The sequence below is a fragment of the Scyliorhinus torazame genome, chromosome 7, assembly GCF_047496885.1.
Source record: "Scyliorhinus torazame isolate Kashiwa2021f chromosome 7, sScyTor2.1, whole genome shotgun sequence".
NCBI lineage: Eukaryota > Metazoa > Chordata > Chondrichthyes > Carcharhiniformes > Scyliorhinidae > Scyliorhinus > Scyliorhinus torazame.
This window is the reverse complement of record NC_092713.1, coordinates 7572800-7588605: the sequence shown is the minus strand read 5'-3', so window position 1 is coordinate 7588605 and position 15806 is coordinate 7572800. Positions and strand designations below refer to the sequence as shown.

Sequence of the window (15806 nt, the reverse complement as noted above, 5' to 3'; positions counted from 1 at the left end):
CTCCACATTAACTGGAGTCCCTCACCTCTGGAAACATTCTGGTATATTTCTTCTTCCAATGTTAAATTTGAAGTTTCAATTCATTTGGCCAGGTTTGGCAGATGGATATAAAAGCTGAAAGAGAATTGGGCATTTTCCATTCACACCCCATATTAGGTGATCTATACGCCACGTGTGCATCTAGGCATGAATGAGGAAGCTCCAAATGCAATGTATAAACATATGTAATCAATAAACACATCTCTGTTTACTGTTGTTTCATTATTAAATTTATGAATTTACATGTATAGCAAGCCTGCAGCTAAGAGACTTACTCTATTTTCAGAATCCAGATTTCTTCTGTCAATGGACGAAGACAACATGACGAAACAGCCAGGGGTAGGTGGCAAGTCTTCATGTCCCCCCTTTACCTTGTCCCTCCTGTCGTAGTATGGGTTCTTTAGATGTCTCAATGATGAGATCTTGAGACTTGTACATTTCAACCGTTTAGTGTTAATCTTCAATTATTTACAGATCACAGGTTTCTGTCATGCTTGGTGCTATTTTCCCATGCACACTGCCTCCAGAGTATTCTCTTGCTGAGTCACTTACCATGTGACTCTATACATCATACCATGGGCGGTGATATTCCACACCCCAGTTGAGCCCATACTTGCTGAGCACCTTTACATTACAGTGGCATACAGGCAGATAATACACCTTCCTATCTCTGTAAACTCCTCCGGCCCCTAGAACCCTCCCTATTGCGATAACCTCCTCCAGCCCTCGGAACCCTCCCTACCTTAATCACCTCCTCCAGTTCCTAGAACCCTCCCTATCTTTGGAACATGCTGCATCCCTTGTATCCCTCCCTATCTCTGTAACTTCATCAACCTCCCACACCCCTCTCTATCTCTGTTAACTCCTCCAGTCCCTACAATCATAAGACCATAAGACCATAAGACATAGGAGTGGAAGTAAGGCCATTCGGCCCATCGAGTCCACTCCACCATTCAATCATGGCTGATTTCAACTCCATTTACCCGCTCTCTCGTCATAGCCCTTAATTCCTCGAGAAATCAAGAATTTATCAACTTCTGTCTTAAAGACACTCAACGTCCCGGCCTCCACCGCCCTCTGTGGCAATGAATTCCACAGACCCACCACTCTCTGGCTGAAGAAATGTCTCCTCATCTCTGTTCTAAAGTGACTCCCTTTTATTCTAAGGCTGTGCCCCCGGGTCCTAGTCTCCCCTGCTAATGGAAACAACTTCCCTACATCCACCCTATCTAAGCCATTCATTATCTTGTATGTTTCTATTAGATCTCCCCTCAACTTCCTAAACTCCAATGAATATAATCCCAGGATCCTCAGACGTTCATCGTATGTTAGGCCTACCATTCCTGGGATCATCCGTGTGAATCTCCGCTGGACCCGCTCCAGTGCCAGTCTGTCCTTCCTGAGGTGTGGGGCCCAAAATTGCTCACAGTATTCTAAATGGGGCCTAACTAATGCTTTATAAAGCTTCAGAAGTACATCCCTGCTTTTATATTCCAAGCCTCTTGAGATGAATGACAACATTGCATTTGCTTTCTTAATTACGGACTCAACCTGCAAGTTTACCTTTAGAGAATCCTGGACTAGGACTCCCAAGTCCCTTTGCACTTCAGCATTATGAATTTTGTCACCGTTTAGAAAATAGTCCATGCCTCTATTCTTTTTTCCAAAGTGCAAGACCTCGCACTTGCCCAAGTTGAATTTCATCAGCCATTTCTTGGACCACTCTCCTAAACTGTCTAAATCTTTCTGCAGCCTCCCCACCTCCTCCATACTACCTGCCCCTCCACCTATCTTTGTATCATCGGCAAACTTAGACATAATGCCCCCAGTCCCGTCATCTAGATCGTTAATATATAAAGAGAACAGCTGTGGCCCCAACACTGAACCCTGCGGGACACCACTCGTCACCGGTTGCCATTCCGAAAAAGAACCTTTTATCCCAACTCTCTGCCTTCTGCCTGACAGCCAATCGTCAATCCATGTTAGTACCTTGCCTCGAATCCTGTGAGGCCTCTGAATTCCTCTAATTCTGGTCATTGTTCACCTTTCGAGCATTGGTTATTTGAACATAAAAGTTTTTTAAAAATTTGTTCATGAGTTGTGGGCCTCGCTGGACGGGCCAGCGTTGTTGCCCATTCCTGAGGACATTTAAGAGTCGACCACATCGCTGTGGGTCTGGTGTCACGTGTAGGCCAGACTGGGTAAGGGCGACAGATTTCCTTCCCTAAAGGACCTTAGTGAACCAGATGGGCTTTTACGACAATCGGCAATGGTTTCATGGTCATCATTAGACTTTTAATTCCAGATTTTTATTGAATTCAAATTCCACCATCTGCCCTGTTGGGATTTGAACCAGGGTAGCCAGAGCATCACCCTGGATCTCTGGATTATTAGCCCAGTGACAATACCCCTACGCCACTGCCTTGTGTGCAGGTCGGAGGGTTTTCATTGGCCCAACGCACAGCCTAGTTTATGGTTCACCTTGGAACCATGGAATTCCGACAGCGCAGAAGGAGGCAATTTGGCCCATTGAGTCAGCACCCTCTGCACGAGCATCTCTCCCCTTCCCCTACCCCCATGACTCCACCTAACCTACACATCCTTGGACACAAAGTCACCCGAGGCCGGAATTGAACCCGGGTCCCTGGCGCTGTGAGGCAGCAGTGCTAACCACTGTGTCACCGTGCCGCCCTATTGGAGTTCCCAACCATCAGGAATTTCCAGAGATTTAAGACTATTCTCCTGGAAAAAAGGAGGATCTGTGATCTGAATTTTTCAGATCCAAAAAGTTGGCAGGGAACACCTTCTCGCGGCCATTCCACGCTCGAAGAGCATTGGTTGCCATTGCAGGAGGGGCTTCCGCCCCTCACCCGGGGGGAAGCCCCGCCTCAGAGAGCTGCCTGGCCAATCAGATTGGCCGGAAGCTCTCCAGTCCCTGCAACAATCGAAGCTGCAGTGAATGGAAGAGGATTGCTATGAGGATGCCTGAGACTAAGTCCGGGGGCGGGGGCGGTGGTGGCACGCGGGGGGGTGGCCAGGGTCTCGGGGGAGGGGCTGAGTCCTGAGGTCACTGGACCTTAAATGTGGGGGAGTTGCCTGACACTTTTATTTCTTAATTCTAAAAATATTGGAAATGGGACAATGGTTGTTTGAGTTGTGTCAGGATGTGACTTTAAAGCTTTGCTGAGATGCAATTGATTGTCTACTCAGAACCTGCGATGGATGGCTCCTGAGGTGTTCACACAGAGTACCCGGTACACCATCAAAGCGGATGTCTTCAGTTACGCTTTGTGCCTCTGGGAGCTGCTGACTGGTGAAATCCCCTTTGCCCACCTCAAACCAGGTGAGATACGTTGTGAAGAAAGACGGAAGTGAAGAATGAATGGCTGAAAGAAGTTGTTTGGAAGTCATTCAGCAATGGGGTGGGTGAGCAGATAATCTGTTTATGGGATCGTGCTGTGCCCAAACTGGTTGCCATGTTGGAAAGGTTCAAAAAGTACATCATTTTCCATAAAGCGCCTTGGGACAACCTGAAGTCACGAGAGACAATATAGAAATACAAGCTCGTCTTTCTTAGCAAATTCATTACTTTCTTATTAAGTTGCCAAATTCTACGTTTCGAGAACATTAAAAGCAGTGTTTTGATTCATTGGCATTGCTGCTGTTATTTCCCTAGCTGCTGCTGCTGCTGATATGGCATACCATCATGTCCGACCTCCAGTTGGGTACTCTATCCCCAAACCCATCTCATCTCTGCTAATAAGTGGATGGAATGCATGCCCAGAGGTGAGTGATCCAGACGAGTTGATCCATCAATCACTGTTGTTTGGTATGATGATCAAAGAATCAGAGTGTTGAAGCACCAAAGAACATTCAGTCCATCCTGCCTATACTTGCTCTTTGGTAGGATGACCTAATTAGCCTGAATTTCCTGCTCTTTCCTGAAAATATTTCCCCCTCAAGTATTTATCCAATTGTCTCTTTAAGGCGGAATCTGCTTGCACCTCACTCTCAGGAGGTGCTGAGCTCACGATATGAACATGCTGTGAATTATTCAGCACCACAAAGTTATATCCCCTGCCATTGACTCGAATAAGGTTATGGGGAGATTTAATAGCAGTCTCCAAAATTACTAGGGGTTTTCACAGTTAATTCAGAAAAAAGCTGTCTCCAGTGACAGGAGGGTGTGTAACCAGAGGGACACAGATTGAAGAGAATCAATAAAATAACATTAACACTGCAATGAAGTTACTGTGAAAAGCCCCTAGTCGCCACATTCCGGCTCCTGTTCGGGTACACAGAGGGAGAATTCAGAATGTCCAATTCACCTAACAAGCATGTCTTTTCGGGACATGTGGGAGGAAACCGGAGCACCCGGAGGAAACCCACGCAGACACGGGGAGAACGTGCAGACTCCGCACAGACAGTGACCCAAGCCGGGAATCGCACCTGGGACCCTGGCACTGTGAAGCAACAGTGCCAACCATTCAGCTACCAGAGGGGGGGATGAGGAGAATGTTTTTTACACAGCGAGTTGTTGTGAGGCAGAGGGGGAGATGAGGAGAATGTTTTTTACACAGCGAGTTGTTGTGAGGCAGAGGGGGAGATGAGGAGGATGTTTTTTACACAGCGAGTTGTTGTGAGGCAGAGGGGGAGATGAGGAGGATGTTTTTTACACAGCGAGTTGTTGTGAGGCAGAGGGGGAGATGAGGAGGATGTTTTTTACACAGCGAGTTGTTGTGAGGCAGAGGGGGAGATGAGGAGGATGTTTTTTACACAGCGAGTTGTTGTGAGGCAGAGGGGGAGATGAGGAGGATGTTTTTTACACAGCGAGTTGTTGTGATCTGGAAGGTGCTGCCTGAAAGGACGGCGGAAGCAGATTCAATAATAACTTTCAAATGGGAACTGGATAAATACTGGAAAAGGAAACATTTTGCAGGACAAACTAGAAAGAGTAGCGGGGCCATGAGACTAATTGGATACTCTTTGAAAGAGCCAGAATAAGCACAGTGTAACGAATGGCACCTTAGTCAACTTCTCCTTTACTGTATCATGTGATTATCGGTATGATAGATCGTTGTTACAAAACGGACCAAGATTTATTTCTTCCTGTGGATGGTGAAACATGCTCAATGGGGCAAATGGCCTGTTCCGATGTACCCATCAGTGTTATGACCTAGTTCGTGACGATTAACGCTTAGAGAAGAAACTAGAACAACCAACAATTAATCGGCAGAAGGTTTCGCATTTTTGAGCAAAAACAAACTTTATGGATCTCAAAAAGAATGAAACAAAGTAAGCGCTGTTAACTTAATTCTATAGCTTAGAAAGACATGTACAAGGGCCCACAGAACCCATGACCAGTGACACCTTAACGAGTGATCGCCGAAGGAGAAGAAATCTTGGGTGGCACGGTGGCAGTGGTTAGCACTGCTGCCTCACGGCGCCAAGGACCCGGGTTCGATCCCGGCCCCGGGTCACTGCCCGTGTGGAGTTTGCGCATTCTCCCCGTGCCTGCATGGGTCTCACCCCCACAATCCAAAGATGCGCCGGGCACATTACCCCTTGATTGGAGAAAAATAATTGGGTACATTCACTTTTCCTGGGGCTAACTCAGAATGTCAATCTCATTGTCCAGAATTCAGCCGAGTGTCTGTCCCGTTTTCCAGCTATTCTCTAAGATATAAGATTTCATGGGGGGGGCCCCTCCATTAGCTATTGGCTAAAGGACCCTCCACGACTCTGGATTCCATAGCTCCAGCATGGTCCTCCCTTCAACTCCTACACCGTGGCTAGAAACATCAGAAAGCACCGCTGGGTTCCAATAGCCCATTGCTCTGATTTCAAACGGCAACCAAGCTCATTTTGTCCAGAACTCCAACTGCAGCACGGTGAACTGCCTTTCACTGAGAGGATTACTGTAGATTTCTTCCTTTAGCTTCAAGCAAAACGAATTTAGCTGCAGTTTTTCCTTTGACCAACTTTGTCTGATAGGATTACCAGCTCGCAGCCCCAGGCTGCTTCATGGACGATATATCTAGCATTGACTCCACATCCGGTGTAGGTCTGGCTTCATCTCTTGACTTCCAAAGGGGCTACAATCATAGAATCATAGAATTTACAGTGCAGAAGTAGGCCATTCGGCCCATCGGGTCTGCACCGGCGCTTGGAAAGAGCACCCTACCCAAGCCCACAGCTCCACCTTAACCCTGCAACCCAGGAACCCCACCTAACCTTTTGGACACTAAGGGCAATTTAGCGTGGCCAATCCACCTAACCAGCACGTCTTTGGACTGTGGGAGGAAACCGGAGCACCCGGAGGAAACCCACGCAGATGCGGGGAGAACGTGCAGACTCCGCACAGACAGTCACCCGAGGCTGGAATTGAACCCCCCGGGACCCTGGAGCTGTGAAGCAACAGTGCGAACCACTGTGCCACCGTGCCGCCCACCAGCATTTTATGGAGCTCACTGTCTAACTTTGTTGGATTACACAGTTATGAAGTTCCTCAGGATGTTGGATTATGTTAAACATGTTATGAATGCAGGTTGTAGTGGGTTATTTTTCTCAATCAGCCTCTTACATCCCACTTGAAAAATACTTCATTTGCTGGAAAGCCCTTTGAGACATCCTATGGTCATGAAGGGTATTGTAGAAATTCAAGTCTTTCACCTTTGATCTTCATATGGCCAATTATCTAATCTTCCGACTGACGCTGTTATCGGACCTGCTGCTTGGCCGCTCGGGAATGACCAGCCGGATCTTCCTCCTCTGATTGGCCTCATCGCCCGCTCCATCGAGGGTGGCCATGTTGGGTTTGGGTGGCAGTGTGCAGGCCCAGGTTTGTGGTTCCACTGGAACCATCCCTTCTCTGGGATTCTCTGAGCTGAAAATAACAACACTGGGGCCTTGCTCTTCACTGCCACCTGCTCCCAGCCGAGGTGAGGTGAGTGGGGAATTGACACAATCGACATTCCCATTCTGACGTTTGGATGCGATGTTCTCGCCGTTAATGTGGTCCAGGTTTCTGAGTCCAGTATGGATAGAGGAGGCCGGGAGGAATGGCAGTTTCTCTGTGGGATGCCAGTGCTGCTTTATTGCATCTGCTGCTTTGGCTGCTCCATCCTCTGTCTCCCCACGTGGACCGTCTGCTCCGCATGTCACAGCCGCTTCTGAAAAGGCTTGGCCAGTTGCAGGCTCTGTTTCAGAAGCTGGTGCTGGTGTTGATTGTTCAGAGTTCCCCCGAGGCTTGTCCTCCACAACACCTTTCACCTCAACATGCCTGTCACTCTGCACCATGCCCATAAAACTCAGTGAACCGCTGTCCTCACATTGCTCTTTGGTTGTTCCTCCATTGTCTCCAGTCTGTCCACTGGGAGCTGTTTGCCAGTCCCCATCCCTTTGCATGGCTTGGTTTGGTCCTTGCCATCCTGTGGCCCTGTTCACCAACTCTCCTCTATCAGTTGGTTTCATGCCGGGCGCTCGCCTCAAAGAAGGGGCATTCGGTACCGTCATGCCCTCGCTGTCACTACTCAAGGCGGCCTCTTGTAGTTGGAAAGTGAAGGCGGTGGAAGAATTCAACTCTGCCGGTTCCTCTTTATCTTCATGGTCATCCACAGGGGTCCTAGATATGTTCGAACAAGGTGTCTCTGTGGCTGAGGGTAACGATGGTGTAATCTTATGTGTTATGTCCAGTGGAGTAGCTTCATGGTTGGATGATTTGTTTGGTGTTTGAAGAGGCCCCATTGACGGGGTAGAATCCTGAGGTCCAGCGGGAACAATACCAAGAGGGAATCCGATGGACAGAGGTGATCTGTGGTTATCAGTGTCAGTCACTGGTGTTGGGGACATTGGTGACAAAACTCTTGAAGTGGTTTCTAGATCTGTACACAAACTTCCACTGCATCCTTTGACTCCATCCCTCTTGTCAGGTCTTGTGGCGGGATGGGGTTGACAGAATGCTTTGTTTTGAATTGGCACTGGTGGGCATTGGTTCAGTCTCTTAGGTGAGTAAGATTGCTGTAAACTCCCAGTTTTTATTGTGCTTTGACAGGCAGAAGGTTTCCTGGTGGACTTTCCCTGTTTAGCGGTCTCTTTCAATCCTGTCTTCTTTGCCATAATCTGCTTTTTCATCCTGAATGGCCCCTTGATGCTTTCACCTTCATCCGGGTGAATCTTTTCATATTTAGTAGGATGTAAGATAAATTTCACCATCAATACATTTACTGATGCCCGGTGTGGAATCACTCTCCTGGACTTGCTATCTACAGAGGCCCGGTGTGGAATCACTCTCCTGGACTTGCTATCTACAGAGGCCCGGTGTGGAATCACTCTCCTGGACTTGCTATCTACAGAGGCCAGCTTCAGACCCAACCTCTTCCTGCTCTCATCGCTTCGCTTCCGAGAATGAAGGGGTCTGAGCAGGGTCTTTTCCTCCACCTGGTATCTTCTCCCCTTCTCCACACTCGCACGAGCCTCTCTTCCTTCTCCTCGGGTTTTTGACCCTGTACCAGGAGATAGTGTTAATTTTGCATCAATAAAACCTGGTAAATCAAACATGACGGTCTTTGGTCTTCGAGTCCTGTCCCCTTCCCAAGTGGTTCCAGAAATTTCAACTTGATCAATAAAGTGACTGCCTCTGTAGCTTGCCCTGTCCTTCATGTGTGACCCTGGTTCCTCCTTCCCAAATGGAGCCTGATTGGCAGTGTCGTTCGTCTGCTTTGTCAACACCAGAATATCATGCTGCCATGTTGCACTGGCATTCCCTTTAACACTTCCGATCAAGTCTTCACCTCTCACCTTTGATCCGACCTTCTTGTTCATTCGTGTTGGAACTCTGTTGCTATGGCAAAGATGTTGGCGATGGTTGTTATGGTTCCTGGAGACGTCACTGCCTGACAGCAGTTCAATATTCCGAATACTGCCTTCTGGGAGGGGGTGATCCCTGATTTCAGAACATGGGTCCAAGGCTAATGCAACTCTGCCAAATTGGGATTGGGCGTTGCTGCGGAGTGGATTTGGAAAGTACCTACATTGTGATTTAAATTGTGTGATGGGCTGGCCGTGCCTGACAGTTCTTGTTTTTGGTATCCACTTCCAATATTCCTTTCCCAGGTTATATAGCCCAGTGGGATCTTTCGGCAGGTAGTAACTGTTGCCTGAACAGTTCCCAATTCGAAAACCTTCTGTGGAACCTGTTAAACCAGAAGATGGAACAGCGTTAATATTACCCACATGCCGAGAGTTTCGAGAATCCGACGAAGACGTTTCTATTCTTCTTTTATTTCTTTCACATTGACGGCATTTTCTAGAGTAACTTTAACACAGTAAAATATCCCAAGCTACTTCACAGGAGCGTAATCCTAAAAGTAAATAAGCTTCTTCTGAAGTTCCACAATGTTATGCGTGCTATATAAATGCCAGTTGTTATTGTAATCAGGCAAAATTTGATACTGAGCAATTTAAAGGGTAAGTGGCAAAAGTCTTAGTCAAAGACGTCAATTTTAAGGCATGTCTTAAAGAAGTAGAGAAAGAGAGAGGCGGGGAGGATGAGGGAGGGAATTCCAGAGTTTAAGGCCAAGGCCATTGAAGACTCAGTTGCCAATAGTAGAGTGCAGGAAATGAGGATGCCCAAGAGGACCGGAATACAATAGGATGGAGGTTATGATATAATTGTCAGAACCCATCAGGAGTAATTGTGTTCATTCTGGGCACCGCATCTCAGGAAGGAGATATTAGCCTCGGAGGGAAAGTATCACGCTTGAATGCTCCCCCTTCAACAAGCATTCACTCACACCCTCCACCACCGACAGACAGTGGCAGCCGTGTGTACCATCTACAAGATGCACTGCAGGAACTCACCAAGGCTCCTGAAACAGCACCATCCAAACCCACGACCGCTACCATCTAGAAGGACAAGAGCAGCAGATACCTGGGAACCCCACCACCTGGAGATTCCCCTCCAAGTCACTCACCACCCCGACTTGGAAATATATCGCCGTTCCTTCGCTGTCGCTGGACAAAAATGCTGGAACTCCACCCCCGTCCCCTAACAGCACAGTGGGTGTACCCACACACCTTAGTGACTGCAGTGGCTCAAGAAGGCAGCTCAATGCCACCTTCTCGAGGGAAACTAGGGATGGGCAATAAATTCTGGTCTAGCCAACGACACCCACATCCCAGAAATGAATTTATAAAAAATTTGATGCTGAGGCTAAAAAGGTTAAATTTCAAGGATAGTTTGCATAAACTAGACTTATATTCCCTTCAGTATAGAAAATTGATGGATTTTCTAACTGAAGTGTTTGATAAGGTAATTGAAGAGAAATAAAAAATGTTACTGGAGAGAATTTAAGGAATAACCTTAAAATGAAAGGCAGGTTGCTCGTTACTGTAAGGGATGATGTTTCCTCTGGCTGGCAGGTTTAGAACAAGGGGTCACACTCTCAGAATACCGGGTAGGCCATTCAGGACTGAGGTGAGGAGAACCTTCTTCACTCAGAGGGTGTTGATCCTGTGGAATTCTCGACCACAGGAGGCTGTGGAGGCCAAGTCACTGAACATATTTAAGGAGTAAATAGATAGATTTCTAAAGGTGCCAAGACACGTGGGGAGAGTGCTGGGCTATGGTGCTGTGATAGAGGATCAACCATGAACAGACTGAATGCCGAAGCTTGCTTGAAGGGCAGAATGGCCTCCGCCTTCTCCTATTTTGATATGGGAGTGCAAATCTGGAACACTCTGCCTTAAAAAGCTGTTGATGATGGGGGGTCAATAATAATCTTTATTATTGTCACAAGTAGGCTTACATTAACTCTGCAATGAAGTTACTGTGAAAAACCCCTAGTCGCCACATTCAGGCGCCTGTTCGGGTACACAGAGGGAGAATTCAGAATGTCCAATTCACCTAACAGCACGGGCGAAATTCTCCCCCAACGGTGCGATGTCCGCCGACTGGCGCCAAAAACGGCGCCAATCAGACGGGCATCGCGCCGGCCCAAAGGTGCAGAATGCTCCGCATCTTTGGGGGCCGAGCCCCAACATTGAGGGGCTAGACCGACGCCGGAGGGATTTCCGCCCCGCCAGCTGGCGGAAATGGCGTTTGTTGCCCCGCCAACTGGCGAGGAAATGCGGCGCATGCGCGGGAGCGTCAGCGGCCACCGACAGTTTCCCGCGCATGCGCAGTGGGGAGAGTCTCTTCCGCCTCCTCCATGGTGGAGGCCGTGGCGGAGGCGGAAGGGAAAGAGTGTCCCCACGGCACAGGCCCACCCGCGGATCGGTGGGCCCTGATCGTGGGCCAGGCCACCGTGGGGGCACCCCCCGGGGTCAGATCGCCCCGCGCCCCCCTCAGGACCCCGGAGCCCGCCCACGCTGCCTGGTCCCGCCGGTAAATACCAGCTTTGATTTACGCCGGCGGGACAGGCAATTTCTGGGCGGGAATTGAGCGGGGGGTCCCGCCAACCGGCGCGGCCCGATTCCCGCCCCCGCCCAATCTCCGGTACCGGAGACTTCGGCGGGGGGGGGGGGGGGCGGAATTCACGGCGGCCAACGGCCATTCTCCGACCCGGCTGGGGGTCAGAGAATGACGCCCCAGGTCTTTCGGGACTTGTGGGAGGAAACCGGAGCACCTGGAGGAAACCCACGCAGACGCGGGGAGAACGTGCAGACTCCGCACTGACAGTGGACCAAGCCGGGAATCGAACCCGGGACCCTGGTGCTGTGAAGCAGCAGTGCTAACCAATTGCTGGATTGCTGGATTTTTCTTGGGGAAGAGTTAGGGGTCACAGAATCAAGGTGTGTGGATGGAGTTCAGACACAGATCAATCACGATCAAATTGAATGGGGGGAGTGAATGTTTCCATGTGCCCCCAATTAACACAAATCCCCAAATCAGTGCTGATTCTCTGAACTTCTGTAACTGGTTTTGTGAAAATCCTCTTTTCATTTGCAATGACTCACCGTGATTGTATCTCTCCACTTGGTGCGGTACCTTCCAGCGATTCGCACCTTCGACCCCTCTCACTATTCCTGCCCCGCTGAATTTAGTTGCTGATCTCCAGATTGCACCATGAGAGTGCCTTGTACTGAATGTGTGCACCAGCCGGCAGTTCTGGCATGCAAAGTAATCCTCCTCTGGGGTCTGCTTCCTAACTTGGTTTAACAGGCCAGGGCATCGTTGGCGAAACCCCTCCTTGTTGCTTGCTTTCCCGGAATTAAGGTTAGCTGTGTCCTGCTGCGAGAACTTCAAATGCTTCACAGAACTCGCTGTTGGCGTGGTCCCTACCTCGTGGTCACAAGTAAAGTGACAGCAAGGGGCCCTATTGCAAACGCTTCCTCTTTCGCAATTAGATTCTGCCCCAGGCACTTGGCAATTGTTCTGCCCCGATTCCATGTGGTGATGACACTTGGTGTACAGGAGAGTTGCTACCGCCACTGTGAGACCCACAGCTCCTGCAATTAATAATAATAATAATTGCTTATTGTCACAAGTAGGCTTCAATGAAGTTACTGTGAAAAGCCCCTAGTCGCCACATTCCAGCGCCTGTTCGGGGAGGCCGCTACGAGGATTGAACCCGCGCTGCTGGCATTGTTCTGCATTACAAACCAGCAATTTAGCCCACTGTGCTAAGCCAGCTGCAATTGGTCACAACATGAGATTACAAGGAGCTTAAACAAAATATAACGTTCAAATAACATGGGACTATGGTGCAGGGCGGCAGCAGATCAGGCAAGGCTGACACCTTAAAAAGGAGCGAGCTAATTATTCAGCATTGCTTTACAGGAGCAGAGAACGAGAAGATGGAGAGGTTTAAGAAGGGAATTCAAGCAGTTTAGGATCTAAAGGTCAGGAGATATAATTACCAGCAACGGATCGAAGGAAATTGGAGATTCACAAGAGGCCAGAGTTGAGAGACACAAATTTCTTGGAAGATTGTCGAGCTCGGGAGGGTTGAGGGTTGAAGGGGTAGGGAGGGTTGAAGAGGTAGGGAGGGTTGAAGCCATGGAGGGATCGGAACACTGAGGGTGGGAATTTTAAAATGGAGTATTTAGTGAGCAGCAGCCAATGTCGGGCAGCAACACAGCGTGGCGATGGATGACTCCACGCTACTGCGAGTAAAACCAATAGCCCAAGGAATTTGAGGCGAACTGTTGCCATGGGTGGGGAATTGATTAAGAGATCGGAGCAAGAGGGTTGCGAAAATACCAGCGGCGGGATTCTCCCCTCTGGGGACTAAGTCCCCACGCTGGCGGGAAAACCGGCGTCAATGGGCCCCCAAGGTGAGGAATTCTCACCTGTCTCGGGGGCTAGGTGGACGCCCGGAGGGGTTGGCGCTGCCCAAGGCGGCGCCTAAGGGACGGCGCGAGTTCGCGCATGCGCAGACCGGCCGGCGTATTTTGCCGCATTCTCTTCTCCGCGCCGGCCATGACGGAGCCCTACAGGGGTTGGCGCGGAAGGAAGAAGTGCCCCCATGGAACGAGCGCGCCCGCATACCGGTGGGCCCCGATCGCGGGCCAGGCCACCGTGGGCCCCCCCACCCCCCGGGGTCGGATCCCCCCCCCCCGAGGACTGCCCCTGCCAGGTCCCCGCCGTGTGGGACCATACGTGACCCACGCCGGCGGGACTGGCCAAAAACAAATGGTCGCTCGGCCAATCGGACCCTGGAGAATTGCCGGGGGGGGGCCGCTGCCAACGGCCCCTGAACGGCGTGGCGTGAATCCCTCCCCCGCCTGAAAAACGGTGCCAGAGAATACGGCAGCCGGTGTCGGTGCGGTGGGGCGGGATTCGCGCCTCCCCCCTGGGGATTCTCCGACCCGGCGGAGGGTCCAAGAATCCCGCCCAGATGTCTCACTCTAAAATGCAGATTTTCCAGAAAGTGATCCCACCTATAATGGTCGGACGAGCTGGGTGGATCCCGGAAATGTGATCCCCTGGCATCCACTCAGCCCCTTGCGCCACGCCGCGCTGCTTTTCAGGCCCGTAATATTTGAAATGATCCAGTCCAATTCTCCATTCCTCTAGCACCTCTCCTGAGTCTCGGGGAGACAGGAAGGTTATGGCCAGCATCCCTGCAGTTTTCATTCTCACTTCCTTCACTCGGTCCCGGGGCCTCGTCAACATTCATCACCGACAGCCGAGTCAACATTTCCTCCTTATTAATTTTCAACCCTTCTACGGACAGAGTTTCCCCGTCTGTCTCCATGTCCTGGGCTTCTACCTCTGTGGTAAGGTTTTCATGTAATACCTCAGCCATGTCCCCACTCCATGTGTAAATCCCCTTTTACGTCTCAAATCGACCTTTTAACCACTCTTACTCTTTCTATTTCTTTTCTCACTTCTCTAATGAGCTTCTCCACCTCCCCTCTGAACCTGCTCTACTCCTCTTGGTCCCCAACTGTATTTTCTAGCTGGCACCCTTCATAAACACTTTTTCTTCTTTATCTAAATTTCCATCTCCTTGTTCATCCAGGGAGATGTGGATTTGTTTCCCCGAACTTTCCCCTTAAGGGAATGCACCTTGACTGTGTCCCGACCATTTCTATTTTGAAGGTTGCCCATTTGTTCCACTCCCTTTTATCCCCTCCAGCTTTTCATTTCAGTTGATCCAGCCCAGCTCCGGTCTTGTCCCAGCTCCCCTCCCAGTTAATTACTCATACTCTGGACTAAACGGTATGATGCAATGCTCACTGTCTCCTAAATGTTCCCCCACTGACCCTCGACCTGGGTAAGTGAGGGGGTGTTAGGTTACCGGGGAGTGTGCAGGTTTGTGGTTACGAACAAATCAGTCATCATCTTATTAAATGGAGGAGCAGACTCGAGGGGCCGAATGGTCTCCTGCTGCTTCGTGTTCTTGGTTCATATCTATTTGGCCCGCCTCATTTTGAAGAGCCAGGACCAGCCGTGCTCCCTTTCTTGTTGGGTTGGCCACACACTGCTGCTGAAAATTCTCAGTGAAATCCAGAAATAATTTCCCCTCTTTGACCTTTACACTATACTATCCCAGGCTACATTTGAGTAATTAAAGTCCCCCATTATAACCACTCTATAATGTTTGCATCTCTCTGTAATTTCCCTGCAGATTTGATCTTCTAGATCCTTCTCACTAAACCCCTCCCTCCTGCACCATCTTTCCAACCACACGTTGATCTGTTAATCCTCCTCGTTCTACATTCACTTGCACGTGGCATTGGGATTGCTAATTTCCTCCCTAGCTCCCTAAGTTCTGATTGAAGGACCACATTCCCTATCCTACCTAAGCCATTGGTACCAGCGTGGACCACCCCCTCTAGCTGTTCACCCTCCCCCCAGAAGAACACTTCAGCAGTGGGCCGAAGTGGGCCCCTGTGCTCCTCAGCCGCTCCATGACATCCTTGACCCTGGCAATGGGGAGGCAACGTACCACCCAGTGGTCTCGTCCTTTGGCCACAGAAACGCCTGACTGTTTTCCGAGTCCTCTATCTCTATTGCTCTTCCTTCTCTCTTCATCCCCTCCTGTACAGCTGAGACACTTGTGGTGTCACATACTTGGCTCTGACTGCACTCCTCTGAGGAGTCAAGCCCTCACCAGCTTCCAAAATGGAAAACTGATTTGGGAACAGGACCGCAGGGGTCTCCTGCCCACTCTCTGCCTGGTTCCCTTGCACTTCCTGACGATCAGCCCTTTCCTTTCTGACAGGTGAGTGTGCTTATCAAATAGCTGCAGTGATGTTATTGTGTGGGTGGAGCTGAGCTGTTTTTCTGGCTTTTTACTTTCGTTTTGAGCTGGAAG

The 15806-nt window shown here is 49.7% G+C and overlaps 1 protein-coding gene across 1 annotated transcript in view; it reads left to right on the top strand.

Annotated features, from left to right (window-relative positions):
• The window catches only part of tnni3k (TNNI3 interacting kinase), a 210991-nt gene that overhangs the window by 123067 nt on the left and 72118 nt on the right, over positions 1 to 15806 (top strand). The window contains 3 exon segments of the mRNA XM_072510295.1: positions 326 to 378; positions 3250 to 3382; positions 3716 to 3825. Coding sequence (XP_072366396.1) covers positions 326 to 378; positions 3250 to 3382; positions 3716 to 3825 — 296 coding nt within the window.